The 14,239-nt window shown below is 36.9% G+C and overlaps 1 protein-coding gene across 3 annotated transcripts in view; it reads right to left on the bottom strand.

Annotated features, from left to right (window-relative positions):
- Positions 1-14,239, bottom strand: part of TRAK2 (trafficking kinesin protein 2) — a 36,078-nt gene that overhangs the window by 21,301 nt on the left and 538 nt on the right. For 2 of the 3 annotated variants that reach the window (XM_085299413.1, XM_085299415.1), the window contains exons 1-3: positions 14,182-14,239; positions 2,005-2,330; positions 866-1,060 (exon numbers count right to left, since the gene is read on the bottom strand). In XM_085299413.1, the coding sequence (XP_085155539.1) occupies positions 866-1,060; positions 2,005-2,041 (232 nt within the window). In that variant the 5' untranslated portion in view covers positions 2,042-2,330; positions 14,182-14,239. The remainder of the gene's footprint in view (positions 1-865; positions 1,061-2,004; positions 2,331-14,181) is intronic. The other variant, XM_085299414.1, reaches the window with a different exon arrangement.

The raw sequence follows: 14,239 nt of genomic DNA, 5'->3' as shown, positions 1-14,239 counted from the left end.
AAAACCCCACACACCTCTTTCAGTGGTGGAACATAAAAGGAATTCTCTGTAATGATTACAGAGGAGTAATAAGTCGTATCTAAACACCAACTTCACTCTCCAAGTGGTTCTTCCCAATATACAGAGAAAAACAGGACTCTCCCATGTCTCTGAAAGTATTACAAAATGTTCTCCTCTTTTCACATGAAAATACAAGCAAATAAGTGTTCAGTTCTTTGTTAGCTTTCTATAACATTTGATTTTTAATATAGTCAAGGGGAAAGTTTTTTTCGTATCRTCTGAAGTTGGCATTTTCTTTCTAAAGACCAGCTAGCTTACTGTTTGTTTTAAGAATTGCTGTAATAATAACTAATTGATAGTGATAAGTTACTTTTTATTTTTAAAATTGGAAGGCAGTGATTAATGTTGATCTAGTACCAAGTTACTAGGCATTCACAAAATTTCCATCTCCAGAAGAAACTATTAACAGCATTTCAAAAGAAACATTGGCACAAAACAAATGACAAACATCTACAGAACCAGCACAGCATCATTAACGTTCCTGAAAACAGAGCTGCTGCATACTCTGTACCTTTCATGTCACATCAGATCCAGTACAATTATAGGTTTGTGCCTCTTTTTCCCTACCACAGGTTTCCATTCTTACTTCTGTGTCAAATCAAATGATCATGCAGCCATGGGACATGCTAGGTCAGCTCTTAGAATTGCAGAGCTGAACTACAAGCACTTCCTCTGAACTCAGCTTATTGCTCCCTCTGTGCAGAATTTTGCAGATGTGAATGTTACATTTTAATATTAATCAGTTCATATTTACTTTTTTCTCCTCAGTAAGTGCAAAGAAATCCTTAGGCCTAGAGATACTCACTCATGTAATGGAAGGTCTCCTCATCATGAATCGGAGTAGTTGTTTCAGGAAGATGACCATGGCAAGTAGGGGTCTGGATCCAGTCTTGATTCTCATACAGGTACAGAGAGTCTACTCGTAATTTGTACTCTGGCAACTGTTCTTCTAGCATGCTCACCAGCTCCACCTCAGGAAGATCTTCACTGGAGCAGACATCTCAAAGCAAGCAAATGCCATGTAACCAAAACTAAGTAAACTACTACTATTAAATATGCTACATACACACCATAGTAGTATAAATTCCATACGCTAATAAATATTTTAGTATCCTTCAGCAGATTTTTTTTTTTGTACTGGACAAATTATCAGAATATTTACTGAAACAATACTTGGTTGATACTGTAATATTTGCAAGTTCTTCATCCTCAACTGATTCCATAACTTCCTGGAATGGTAGTCTAGCCTCAGACTTCTTGAATATGATGTATTTAATAAGTTTCAACTTCTGTCTTTTCCTACTTATTCTCAAAACTAAAAAAGCAGACCTACATTTTACCAGCTATGGATTTTGTAAGGTTCCACTGGCTTTAGCACAGTTATAGTTCCCTTTTTTGAAGGAAAACCCTTTTTTCCTCTGTTCTTCTGTTTCTCCTTTTGTTTGGTATCAAATATAAGTTTGAAAAACTAATCTTAAAGTAGCTACCAAAAAAAAAAATCAACTGAATACTGCCTTGAAATTAGGCAGCTCAAATATAAATTCCATTCATCCATACTGAATCACACCTTATGTGAATATAGTACCCAAAATAGCAAAAAGGAAGCTGTGCGCTTCCTATTTTCCCTAATCTCTTCATGATTACTTGTGGGGGAGAAGGGGAGGGGAAGGTGAGAGAGAGAAAAAAAAATCAGATACAAGATGCTGAAATTCTCTAGAGAAACCTATCAAAGGTATACAATGATTATCTAACACTTCCACTGAAGATGAAAATTATCTTCAATATCTCTAAGTGGAAAAATATCAATGTTAACAATCAACACCGAGTATTTTACATACAACATTTCATGATGGAAACTGATTTAACAAGTTAGTTAAGATGACTCACTGGTTTTGTTCATGTGCATTATCCAAGATTTATAATGGAATTATTTTTCCAACTTACCAGAGATGCTCTCCAGGCCTCCGTGATCGAAATTCATGAGTTCCTTCTTCACAATTCACTTCTTTGGAAACAGCATTCTGTAGTCGGACTGTGCACTGTCCCTTTTTTCGCTTTGGTAGAAAGATGGCTTTGGTTTAGAGTCATTGAGAGCCATCAATCTACCTAGACACTAGCTAAACGGATGTCAACTCAATCCCATAGACTGCTGCATACTCAAGACCTTTTGCCATCTCTGAACATGCTTATTTTATCTGAGGTACAGATCAGTAGAGCTATCTTTTGAATATTTCACATAAGCTTCATGAGATTCTCAGCTCAGCCATCACCTAGAAATAAAACAAACAGAATGGCAGTGTTTCACAGACGCCAGACTTTCAAGCCAGACAGGTCAGTTAATTGGACCTCATCTCTTTCAGTCTACTGAATTTCCCCCTGTACTATCATATTTATCTCAAAAAATTTAGACAAACATTTTAATCCTCAGTTAACAAACTATACACAGAATGTAGCATTAAAAATATGGCTTTTCCCTGCAGATGTAACAAATCTCAGCTTTACCATGAACTTTGTCACTTACTATTTACCTGTACCGTTATTCCTTCTCTATACAATATTTAGTGTATGACAGGTTCATTCTCTGACATGGGGCATTTACATTTTATGGTAGAAGGTAGCAGCTCCAACTACACAGAAATTTTCTTCAAGCTAGTAAAGTTATTTAAAATGACAGATTCTAAAGGTAGAATTTCAAAACTGRTGTAATTAGCATTCTGATTGTTACAAAGAAATTTTGGGGCTGTTTTCTTTAATCTCTTCCCCTTTAAAAGTCTGATAATAAAGAACTGAATCTATCAGAAAAGTTACCGTGTGGACGATCACAGAATTTGTGGTGGTTCTTCAGCAGAGCCTCATTAAAAACAATGTAATAGTTTAAAACATAAATGAAGCTATAACATATAATTGAGATTATTTATCAGAACTATTTAAGAAAGTGAAAATTGTGCTGTTCTCTTGCCAAGGCTAATTGATCATCCTTCACATAATATACAGAGGTAGTCCTAAGTAACAGAAAAAAAACAAATGCAAGAAAACAAAGCCTCATTTTCACCCCTCCTATATTCAGTAAATATAAAATTCTCTTGAAACCTCAGAATAGTCCCAAATTTGCTCTTAACAGTTTCCCCAAAGTCTCCCACCACCAAGCACAGCAATTATAGGTCTGTCTTACTGTCATAGTAACTTCTCATTTGACAAGATCAAAGTGGACAGTGCAGGAACTTTTTAAAGCAAGCCTAGAGCTTTCTAATTCATCTACTTGTAGACTTTGGCAGGAGATCAAAAAAGATCTTTCTTCCATTAAGGTCAGCTCAGGCTTGCCAGCAGTATCTTCTTGCTTTGTCATTTCTTTCTTTTGATATGTGTTTTATTTACCAGTTTTAATTGTTAACTGTTAGACACTTACTAAAAATGTTAAAACTAAGATTTCAGAAACATTATTTGACTATTTAGCCATTTCTAACACTAAAGGTTATGATTTTTAATGAGACTATATTCAAATGGATTGCTGAAAAACACTAAATACACAGACACACATACAAAATCTAAAGCCACTCAACACTGCAGAAGAATGGACTTCATGGCCCCTGTCCAACATTTTCTATACCTCAATCTAGGACTTCACAAACTTGATATAGTCAAAGATTAGCTCGTCAGTGTTTTCATAGAGGTACTTTACCAAAAAATACAAAATAGTCTCCTTAGCCTGGACTGTAATATTACACTGTTATGATAACTRTGTTGACTATTCACCTTATTTCAGACTAAGCCTTTGATCTTTAATCATAGTAAAAAGATGCATTAAATTTAAAAAAAGAGTATGCTTTAAGCACTTATTTTCTTCAATTGTTTTACAGTATTTGGTATATTGTATTTCTTTTTGTTGTTGTGGATTTTTACATGGGACTTTGATTCTTAGTGATATAAGACTGCTTATTCAATTTTTACATTGAGATTTTTCCTGCGTTCTGTATTTCTATCAATACTCCAGAAAACATCCTCAAAACCTCTGTCAGCAGCACTTCTCAAGATAAAGGACACTTTGGTTACTTCAAGTGAGTATTATCAAACGTATATTTGACTTGGATGGATGAACAAAACATCTAGCTGCTGACTTTTTCCCTGTACCATTAAAAAAAAAAAAAAAAGGAGAGAGAGACATTAATACAGAAACATGCATAAGCTGAAAAAGCTTGATAGGTTTCATATCACCAGTTAGCTTGAAACAACTAAATATATATGGATTACATAATACACACTCCACTTAGGCCTTAAATTACAATCATAGCTTTAACCTAGGGCTTCTAACAATTCCTCCAGAGTGGCTTCAGTCACACAAATGGGAATTTTCCCAAATCCATAGGATCAGTTCACCTCTGTGCAAGCAGCATTGTTGCTCTCAGAGCAGAGAGAATCACACAATGGCTCACGTTGGAAGAGACCTCTGGAAATYATCTAGTTCAAACCTCTGCTTCAAAGCAGGGTCTGCTACAACAGGTTGCTCAGAGCTGTGTCCAGTTGGGTTTTGAAGAGTCTCAAAAGCATGGAAACACTACAACCTCTCTGGGCAACCTGTTCCAGTGTTCAAGCACTTTCACAATAAAAGAAGTTATGTTTAAATAACATTTCTTGTATTTCAATTTTCTGCTCATTGCCTCTTGTCCACAACAGAGAAGAGTCTGATTCCATTTTCTTTATACCCACCCATCAGACATTTATACACATGGATAAAATTCCCCTTCTCTTCCTGAAGAATCTTTTCTTCTCCAGGCTAAACAATCTCAGTTCTCTCAGCCTCTCCTCAAATGTTAGATGCTCCAACCCCTTGATCACCTCCAGCATGTCCACGTCCCTCGAGCACTGGGGAGCCCAGCACCAGATGCAGCACTGCAGATATATCTCACCAACGCTGATGGGAAAGATCACCTCCCTTGAGCTGCTGGCAAGGCTCTGCCTAATACAGCCCAGCAGGCTGTTGGCCTTCTTTAATGCAAGGGTGCATTGTTAGCCCATGTTCAGCTTGSTGTCCACCTGGATCCCCCAGGGGCCTTTACTGCAAAGCTGCTCTCCAGCCGGCCAATGGGGTTATTTTTCTCCAGGGAAGGACTTCGCATTTCTCTTGGAAGTTCCTGCTGATCCATTTTTCCAACTCCCTCTGAAAGCCAATACAACCACCTGGTGTTATCAAATACTCTCCCTAGTTTTATATCATCTGCAAACTTGCTAATGGTGCTCTCCCTCCCACCACCCAAGTCATTAATGAAATGTTAAACAGTACCGGACCCAGAATCAAACCCTGGTGCACACCACTAATGAGGCCTCTAGCTGGACTTCGTGCTGCTGATCACAACCCTCTGATCCCAGTAATGCAGTTAGGTTAGTTTTCAATCTGTTTCACTGTCCATCTATCTAGCCTGTACTTTACTGGTTTGTATATGAGTATGTTATGGGTTACTGTGTTGAAAGACTCGCTAAAGTCAAGATAAACAACATATACTGCTCTCCCCTCCTCCACTGAGCCAGCCGTCTCATCGTAGAAGACTATAGGGCTTACAAAGYGTGATTTTTCTCTTAAAAATCTGTTGTGCTGATTACTTCTAGTCACCTCTTGCCCTTTTCATGCTTAAAAATGGTTTCAAGGATTATTTGCTCCATCATCCTTCCCAGGGATCAAGTTGAGGTTGACTGGCCTGTAGTTCCCCAAATCTTTTTTCCTGCATTTCTTCAAGACAGGAGTGACATTTGCTTTCTTTTCCAGTCCTCAGGAAACTCTCCTAGTCACCATGACCTTTCAAAGATGCCAATGACATTGGCCAACTCCCTCAGCGCTCATGAGTGCACTCCATCAGATCGCATGGACTTGTATACATCCATTTTAAGCGTTCCCTAACCTTATCCTCCTCAACCGAGGGTGAGCCTTCATTGCTCCAGACAGTTCCCTGCAGTTCTCAGGGACCTGCTGAAGACAAGACCTATCAGTGAAGATCAAGGCAAATAAGGCATTAAGTATCTTTTCCACATCCTTTGTCACCAGGTCCCCTGTCTCATTCAGCAGCAGGCCCACATTTTTCCTAGTCTGACTCTCGCTGTTGATGTACTTTTCAAAGCCCTTATTGTTGCCCTTCACATCTCTCAACAGATTCAGTTACAGCTGGGCTTTGGCTTTCTTAATGCTATTCCTGCATGTGTGGACAGTGTCTCTGTATTCCTCCYGGGTCATCTGACCCTGCTGCCACCTCCTGTGTGTTATATTTAGTTTTGTCAAGAGCTTCTTGTTCACTTATGCAGGCCTCCTGCCACTCTTCGCTCGACCTCCTGCTCATCACGATGAGCCATTCTTGAGCTTGGAGGAGATGAACCTTGAAAATTAACCAGCTCTCCTGGTCCTTTCTCATCTCTAGGGCCCTATCTCATAGGATTCCTTCAGGMAGATCCCTTAATAGGCCAAAGTCTGCTCTACTGCAGTCAAATGTTGTGATCCTGYTATTTTGCCTTGTTCCTTCCATTTAGGATCCTGAATGCCACCATCTCATGATTGGCTGCCTCTAATCTTCACACTTCCAAACAGTTCTTCCTTGTCTGTAAGGATGAAATCCAACAAAGCACCTCCCTCAATCAACATTCTCTTGGACAGGAGAAATTCTAGCCCAATCATTGCAAAATGCTCACAAGATTCAGGATTAATTAACAAACTATTGGAATAGTTTGATTTTTTTCTTTCAAGTTACTAGATTCTCTGTGGGCAATTATCAGTAAACACACTTTTAGAACAACTTTTTGACCATCATTTTAAATATAAACCACCACTAGAATTGAAATTAGCTCTATATTTCATATTTTCTCCAGAGGTCCCTTCCAACCTTACTGATTCTATGATTTTTCAAGAAGTACTAACAATTTAACTTTGGTGACATTTTTATCATGCTAAAATAGTGACATACAAAAGATCAGTTATTCTAGTTTGTCAGGTCTTTTTCATTCTTATTCTGTCAGGAGAACTGGGGAAGAAACAGTATAAGCTTGTTGAAATATGTACTTTGTTAAATTGTCATTGGTGTTATAAGAAGAAATCACTCAAGACAGACATTCAGATTCATAAGAAATGCTTCAGGTCCCCACGTTCTTCAATCTTTATTTCTGAATTAAACAAGTGCTTAAAAAGTAAAAGCCTCAGAGTTGTTCTTCCTCTCTTTATGATGCAAGCCAGGTTTGACAAGAAAAACTTCCTCACGAGACACAATATTTTTCTTCTCTCTGTTTTCCATTAGACATGGCGAAGTTTTATCTCCTACCATCCAAATCCTTTTGAGGGACTTTAATATGATATTAAAAATTAACRAAAGAAAAAAAAGACTAAAGTATGTAATAAACAGTTAATTAGGTAACAAATAATAGTAACAGGAAGAAGCCTGCAAAAAATATGAAGCTTATCAAATAAACATGCACAAAATGCAAAAACTAGAGCTTCCTTTGGTTAGTCAAGCTTTGATCCAGAGATTGTTCCACTGTCGCATGAACTAAGGTTACAGTCTCTATCCTTGGTCATAGTCAAATGCTGCCAATTAAACAAACTCAAATCACTTCAAAGGAGAAAAGATTAGATAGTTACAAGACAACTCAGTATCATAGCACTTGTGCCTACAGCTAGAGCCTGAAGCTGGTAACAGATCTGTTTATGAGGGCAATCCTGCCTCAGGGATGGGATATGCCAGCATCTGCATGCTTCTTNCGCACGTTAATCACACAGAACACATGTAATATATACAGCGCAGTTACATAAAGTATTAAAAGCACCACAAACAGCTGGATGGCATCCCAGAAAATAATCACCTCAGGACAGATGAAATAATTTCTAAGCAAAACTCTTAATGGAGTACAAGAACTACAATTCTTCAACAAACAACTTAATCCTACATTCCTTTTTCATGGATATCTCTTGAAAGCCTAGTATACACTTAACATGGAAAGCTGTGGTCTCTAGATCTGATAAAGTAAATGCTTGTGCCACTTACAGGTAACAGCTCTGCTATGTAAGTGGCAAAGCAGTGAGCTTTTGAGAAAAACTTTCAGAGTTAAGGACTTGCATTGCCGTTCTTTATTACTAACTTCAGCCTGTAAACTTGAATAAGTGCTCTCTGGACTAAAAGATTATATTTCTTAATTCATAAGTATTCTTTACAAGTTAGCTCTGATAAGTACTTCAGAGACATGCAACTGAAGGAATTTGCAACTAACATGTAACTTTTTCTTGCTCCTTTTTTTTCTCACGAAACTCAAACCTTTGTCCAATTTTACAGGTGCTATCCAATGGAAGGCAGATTTTTTTTTCTTAATCTGGCACTTTTCCAGCTCTCTAGAAAGGCAGCGAGAAGTCCCAGGAATTTATTTATAAATTTTGCTACAAGTTTTATTAAATTTAAGAGAACGTCTTTGACTAAATTTATTGCATGCATACAAAAGTTATAKCAGATTCACAGTTACACAGTCATTCTCAGAAGAGGTTTAAAATGAAAGTCAGGAAGTTCTATCCACTAATACAGCATACTTATATTTTCAAAAATCTTTCAGTGGAAGCTTTTCCAACAGACTCATCAGAGACTTTCTCATAGGATATGTGGAAAAGTTTTTAAACAGTTTATTGAAAGTTAAGAAACGGGCAAAAAAAGTGCTTTCATAGTARAGAGATGTTTTCAGTGAGGTTTCTTCACAACTGACCTCGTATCACATATTTGTAAGTARCGTGAAAAAGAAAAGAAAAGCAAGGTTTAAGAGTTTATAGATGATGCAAAATTTCTCAGGCTAATCAAACAAAAAGCTAACTGCAAAGAATTGAAGGACCTTTCTAACACTTTTTTGACCAGATAAGAAAGTAAAAGAAGAAATACATATTTGGGAAAATATTTCCCAATCAAGTTAGTTGAAAGCAATCAAGAAACCACTACCCAAGTTACTTACTGTTGGAAAAGAAAGCAAAGGGAAGAATCAAYCTCTACTTATATCATTTCTTAGTCTTTTCCACAAGTATTTCTTCTTATTTCTTGTCACTTAGGGAAAATGGAGCTTTGCCCTTACAYGGTATATTTGATTTCTGAAGTTGCACATCTGTCAGCACTATGYAAGCCAAGTTCACTTCAGGGGGAGTGCAACATTTCTAATCAGATATATAATCAGCTTGAACACTCAAGCTTTTATGGATATATTTATTTAAGGGAGTTAAAACTTGAAACAGATTTTACCTGAGAATTACAGTATACCATTATTTCTGCATTTAAGTGACATGTAACAAAAGACAGAAATCACCAAGAGAGATGCAGTTAAAATACCTGAATTAGGTTTTCTGGTGCATGTGTGTGCACATACATGTAGTGGTCACAGTTCTGAACATGCAAATGGCTTATTGATTATCTGTGCTTAGATTAACTTTCTGAAATTGAGCAACCAACAGCAATGTTTGTAAGGTTGAAAATTCCTGTTCTACTTGATGAAATCTAGAATTCTTGAAYAATTATACTAAATATCAATATTTCATTAAAGCAATGTAAGAATAATGACACTCCATATTCAGTAAGAACAGAAGCAACTGGTGTTTTTACACAAAGATTAGATTAACTTTATTTTGAAATCCATACAAGTAAAACAAACTGAAGTGGAAAAACAATTGGGTCATTTCTATCTCCAGTTTCTGCTCTATACAGTTAAGTTAATATCCATATGGCACAAGACACAGCTCAAATACCTGCGCAAGTGGTTTATGTGAAACAAAGCAGAATTAACAATTCATGTGCCACAAGCACAATGCAGGTACATGCTGATGAAAAATTAACAGAATTCATAGTTGCACACATCTGAGAATAAGCAACCTAAAAATCATTTGAAAGCATACAGTCTCATTGTACCATTTTCCTCAGCATTTCCTAGTTACGCTCTCATATTTGCATGTATTCRTATTGGGTATTTATAACTACTCTGCCCTGTGTTTCAAAGCATCATGGGAGAAATTTGAGATAATAGAGCAATACATTTCACAAAAACTGTTTCATAGAAAGTATTTCCACTTTATAACTACACGACATTGGTCGATACTATTTAAAAGTCACTATTTGATTTTATGTAATTAGTTTAATTATCTGACAAAATATTTCCTCTGTATTTTTTTTTTAACCAAAAACTCAGTAGTCTATATAGGAACTAAATAATGTTAATTAAAAAAAMCCCACTATTTTACATAACTGTAGAAATTTACTATCATGTAAACATAAAAACTTTTAGTTTCTATAGACCCACATAGCCACGAAGGTTTTAATTTGATAATAAAAGGTAGTCACTGTAAAGTGAGATAAATTCAGCAGGAGTTTCTYCACAAAAACTCTCGAGTCTTTTCCGTTTATTTCTAATTTATTAAAACTCAAATGTAATTTCCTTTCAAATTCGATTTARTATCTCTTCTAAATAGTTGAAAGCAGAACTACTATCTGTTGTGAGTCAACAGCAGTTTAGCCAGAGGGAAAAATAATAAAACCCTCAATCATTTGGATCAAAGCTTTCTAGAGTACCAGGCCAATATCAAGCTACTGAACTGAAAGGGCAACCTCGTTAGCAGAGTCCTTGAGAAGCTTGCTAGATGTCAGCATTAGCTTTTATGGTGTTTGCACATCTACAATGCTTCTCATAGCTTTATTYCTATATGCCATGGGGCAGCATTTCTAGAACTTACACCAGATATCACACAGTGCAGTACCACCCYGAAGATGACTCCATGTCCCTGTTACTCTGCAACACTGCAGCTATAAAACTGTTCCCAAATGCAGTTCCCTGCTGCAAGCTACAACTATAATACATCTAGATAAAACCCACAAGATTTACCACATAGCTTTAAAATACATTATCTGGCTATACAAAGATCATTCAGCAATTCAAATGAAGCTGTTAAATCAGGCAAAAAGACAYTCACAGCTAGAAGCATAGACTTTCTCGGGTATTATTTTATTCCTAATTTAGAATCGATAGTCTTCTTTCTGGAAGCACGTGACACAAAATACATATGTATATAAAAATTAAACACCTTTCCATATTCAAACTGCTTTTTCCAAAAACTGTCACATAATTTAGGCGCACTACTTGCACCATCAAATGAAAAGGATTAAAATATTAAATTTTTAACACGCTTGCCTGCACCAAAACATCGAATTCAAACTAGCTCAATTTTTTTAAAAACAGAAACTGACTTTGGGATAAAATTTTTGTGATTAAAAACAGAACACAAGAATAATTTTTAAATTATTTGGAATACGGAAACTAAATGAAAGCCATATCTAAAACATGCTCTTTTTTTCCATACAGGTTTTCAACTTCAATAATGTAAGTTGTTAACTAGGGAAACAATAGGTAAAGGACAGAAAAAGCATTTATAAATTGATTATAATTTTTTATGTTGTCTGTACAAGCAGACAAGGCTGCCTAGAAAGCAAAATTACATTAGAAATGTTTACTTAATATTTTATATGTGAATAGAATGTAAAATACAACTCAGAGCTATTGAAAAACAGAAATTTTACATTAACTTATTTTAATTGATCTATGTGTTTTTTCCTAAGTTTTCTTCAATTAAAATTCTAATTTGCCAACTGGATACTCAAAAGAGCTAGTGGTATCAGAGACATTGAAGAAAACATTTCCTTTTCAGTATAGCTTATTGTCAGAATTAGTTAAACTTGTATTTATGCAGAGACTAGCCTTTTTTTTTAAGGAAAAATAAAAAAGAAGAAAATCAAAATTAAAACTATTTGTATATCATATAAACATAGCTCCATCACACTGTGTCATTTTCTGGCTAGTAACTAAAGGACAGAAACTTTAAGCATCACACTTTTTCTAGTATCATGTGCCCTTCCSGGAATTTCAGTCATAAAAACTTCTTTAGCAGATACAAAGTAGCCTCTGGCTGTGCTACTACTTTTCCATGTAAGAAAGGTACCCTAAATGTTTACTTGACAAAGTTTCCTTTGATTAAGTATTTTAAATTTTGAATAAAAGGAACTTCTTTGCATATTTTGGAATCTTTATCATACAAACACACAAAACTCGTAATAGAGGGGATCAATTTAGACAGCATACATGAACTCTATATCAAAATGTTAGTTTTAAAGTTAGCTGTAAAACCCATGCTATCCCTTTATAAAGAAGGGAGTAAGGCTTTCATTTTCATGTTGGACCATTAACAGGAAAAATAGAGACATTAGTGATGAAATAAAAGACAACGGCACCTTTATGTTCTTCCTTACTTTGTTGTACGAAAAGACAGCCTTAAAACAACTTATTTTCTCCCCATTCCTCCTTTCAAAGTCTCGTGTTCCTTTTTTAACCATGGAACAATAAGGACTGTCAAGGACTAGTGCCCTAAGCTCTGYTACCAATAGCAGAACAGAAAAGCCCTATTATAGTGCACAAACAGGAATGGCTGTCTTATAACTTAAAAATTTCACATTATTTTTAAAGCTACAAAGCTTCAATTCCACAAATTAAAACTCTTGCTTTAATTGTTTGAAAAAAACAGTTAATTGTTTTGTTTCCCAAGCATTTTAACAGTTACAATTATGTATTTACTAAAATAAACCAGACGGATTTATAAGACCTAGTCACAAGACTGTGGTCAGCAATCTATCTAGATAAAAGTATGTCATCTCTTTTGTAACCATCTCTGAAAAAACTATTTTGTATCTTCCTGGAAAACTMTGCATTGAATCATTGGTCTGTTCTTCCCGCAAAGACAGTCTTTCTACCATGYTATACTCATCCCACCAAGCCTCTGTTATATTAGAGGCAAACCACCATCAGAAAAATCTGTGGTACTCACACACTGTACTCCTTAAGACAGTGTAGAAGAGTGAGGAAACAGAATTTAAATGCCTGACAAGCATTATTTATTAATTTTCACACATTATTTACTAGCATTTCCCTTCTCTTCCCTCAGTTCCTCCAAAACAGTTCTCTTTCAAACAGATGAGTTGATGTTTGCTCTACCAGTATCTGTACCTGTACAGTCTGCACATGTAATTGGACAATATTAGACATGGAAGGTAACTGGAAGGGATGCAAAACAACAAACAGGTTGTCCTTTAGACTGGAACTAATGAGACCTGGATTTTCACAGATTTGTTCTACTTTCCTCAATCCTCCTTTCTTCATCACAATAMACCTCATTCTAGGTCTGCTACAATTTGTGGTATAACTGTAGGTATGGGACAAGAAAGGAAAGATCCGTTGCATCTAAGGATGTCAATATCTACTCTTAGTCTTGTTCAAACCTCACCACAGCCTGGCATATGCACAAACTACAAATGAACTCTTTCAAAAATACATTTTCCACAAACCTAACTTTTTTTTTAAAAAAAAGTACAAGATAACAAGAGACTAACTTCAATGCTTTCTATATAGTATTGTTAGCCAATAAGCATAAGTAACCAAAAGATAATTACGTAGTGCCACCACTAGTGAGCGGTTATCATTGCAGAAGAGTTCCAAGCCATCTGCCTCTTTCTACTCAGAAATACGCCTCTTGGTCTCAAAGAAAGACTGCAGGGCAATATACTCAATTTTAGGTTAACCTTCAGATACTTTTCACGCAACAGAACACCTAAATTCTTTACAGTATATTAAGTATTTGTATCACACTGTCACAGTCAGTCAACAACTGTGAAGCACTTTTTCACTAGTATGGTTAACAGGAAAAGCTATTTACTAGCAAATACTCTTACTAGAGTTTAAATAGAAGATTAAAACGCACTTATAATTAAGAAGTTGATGAGGCCAAAGTCTCCTGCCCTCAGACCCGCGAGTGAGCTGCACCACAGCTTCCACCGAGCTCTGCTTTCTAAAAGCAAAGACCGCAACCCGCAGGCGGAGCCCGCTCGCAGAGCGGCACCCCTAACGCACGGCAAAGCTCGAGAGGCCGCTCAAGGGCACGACACCACCGCGCTGCTGCAGCAAGAGCCTAGCGAACCGCGCGAGACCGCGGCGCCCCCGCAGCCCCCGCGGCCGGGGCGACCCGGCCCTGCTGGGGCGGCGAGGAGGGGGCTCGCTGTGGCCACGGAGGCACCCCGGCCCGGCGCCGGCCCCTCTTACCCGCTCCGCACTTGCCCGGCTCACGAGAGCGGCGGCGGCCGCCGCAGCGCCGCGGGAA

The sequence above is a fragment of the Rhea americana genome, unplaced genomic scaffold (assembly GCF_003343005.1).
Source record: "Rhea americana isolate MKP2758 unplaced genomic scaffold, rheAme1 scaffold_15, whole genome shotgun sequence".
In the NCBI taxonomy this organism is placed as follows: domain Eukaryota; kingdom Metazoa; phylum Chordata; class Aves; order Rheiformes; family Rheidae; genus Rhea; species Rhea americana.
The sequence above is the reverse complement of the archived record's forward strand: the minus strand, read 5'-3'. Positions and strand labels throughout refer to the sequence as shown.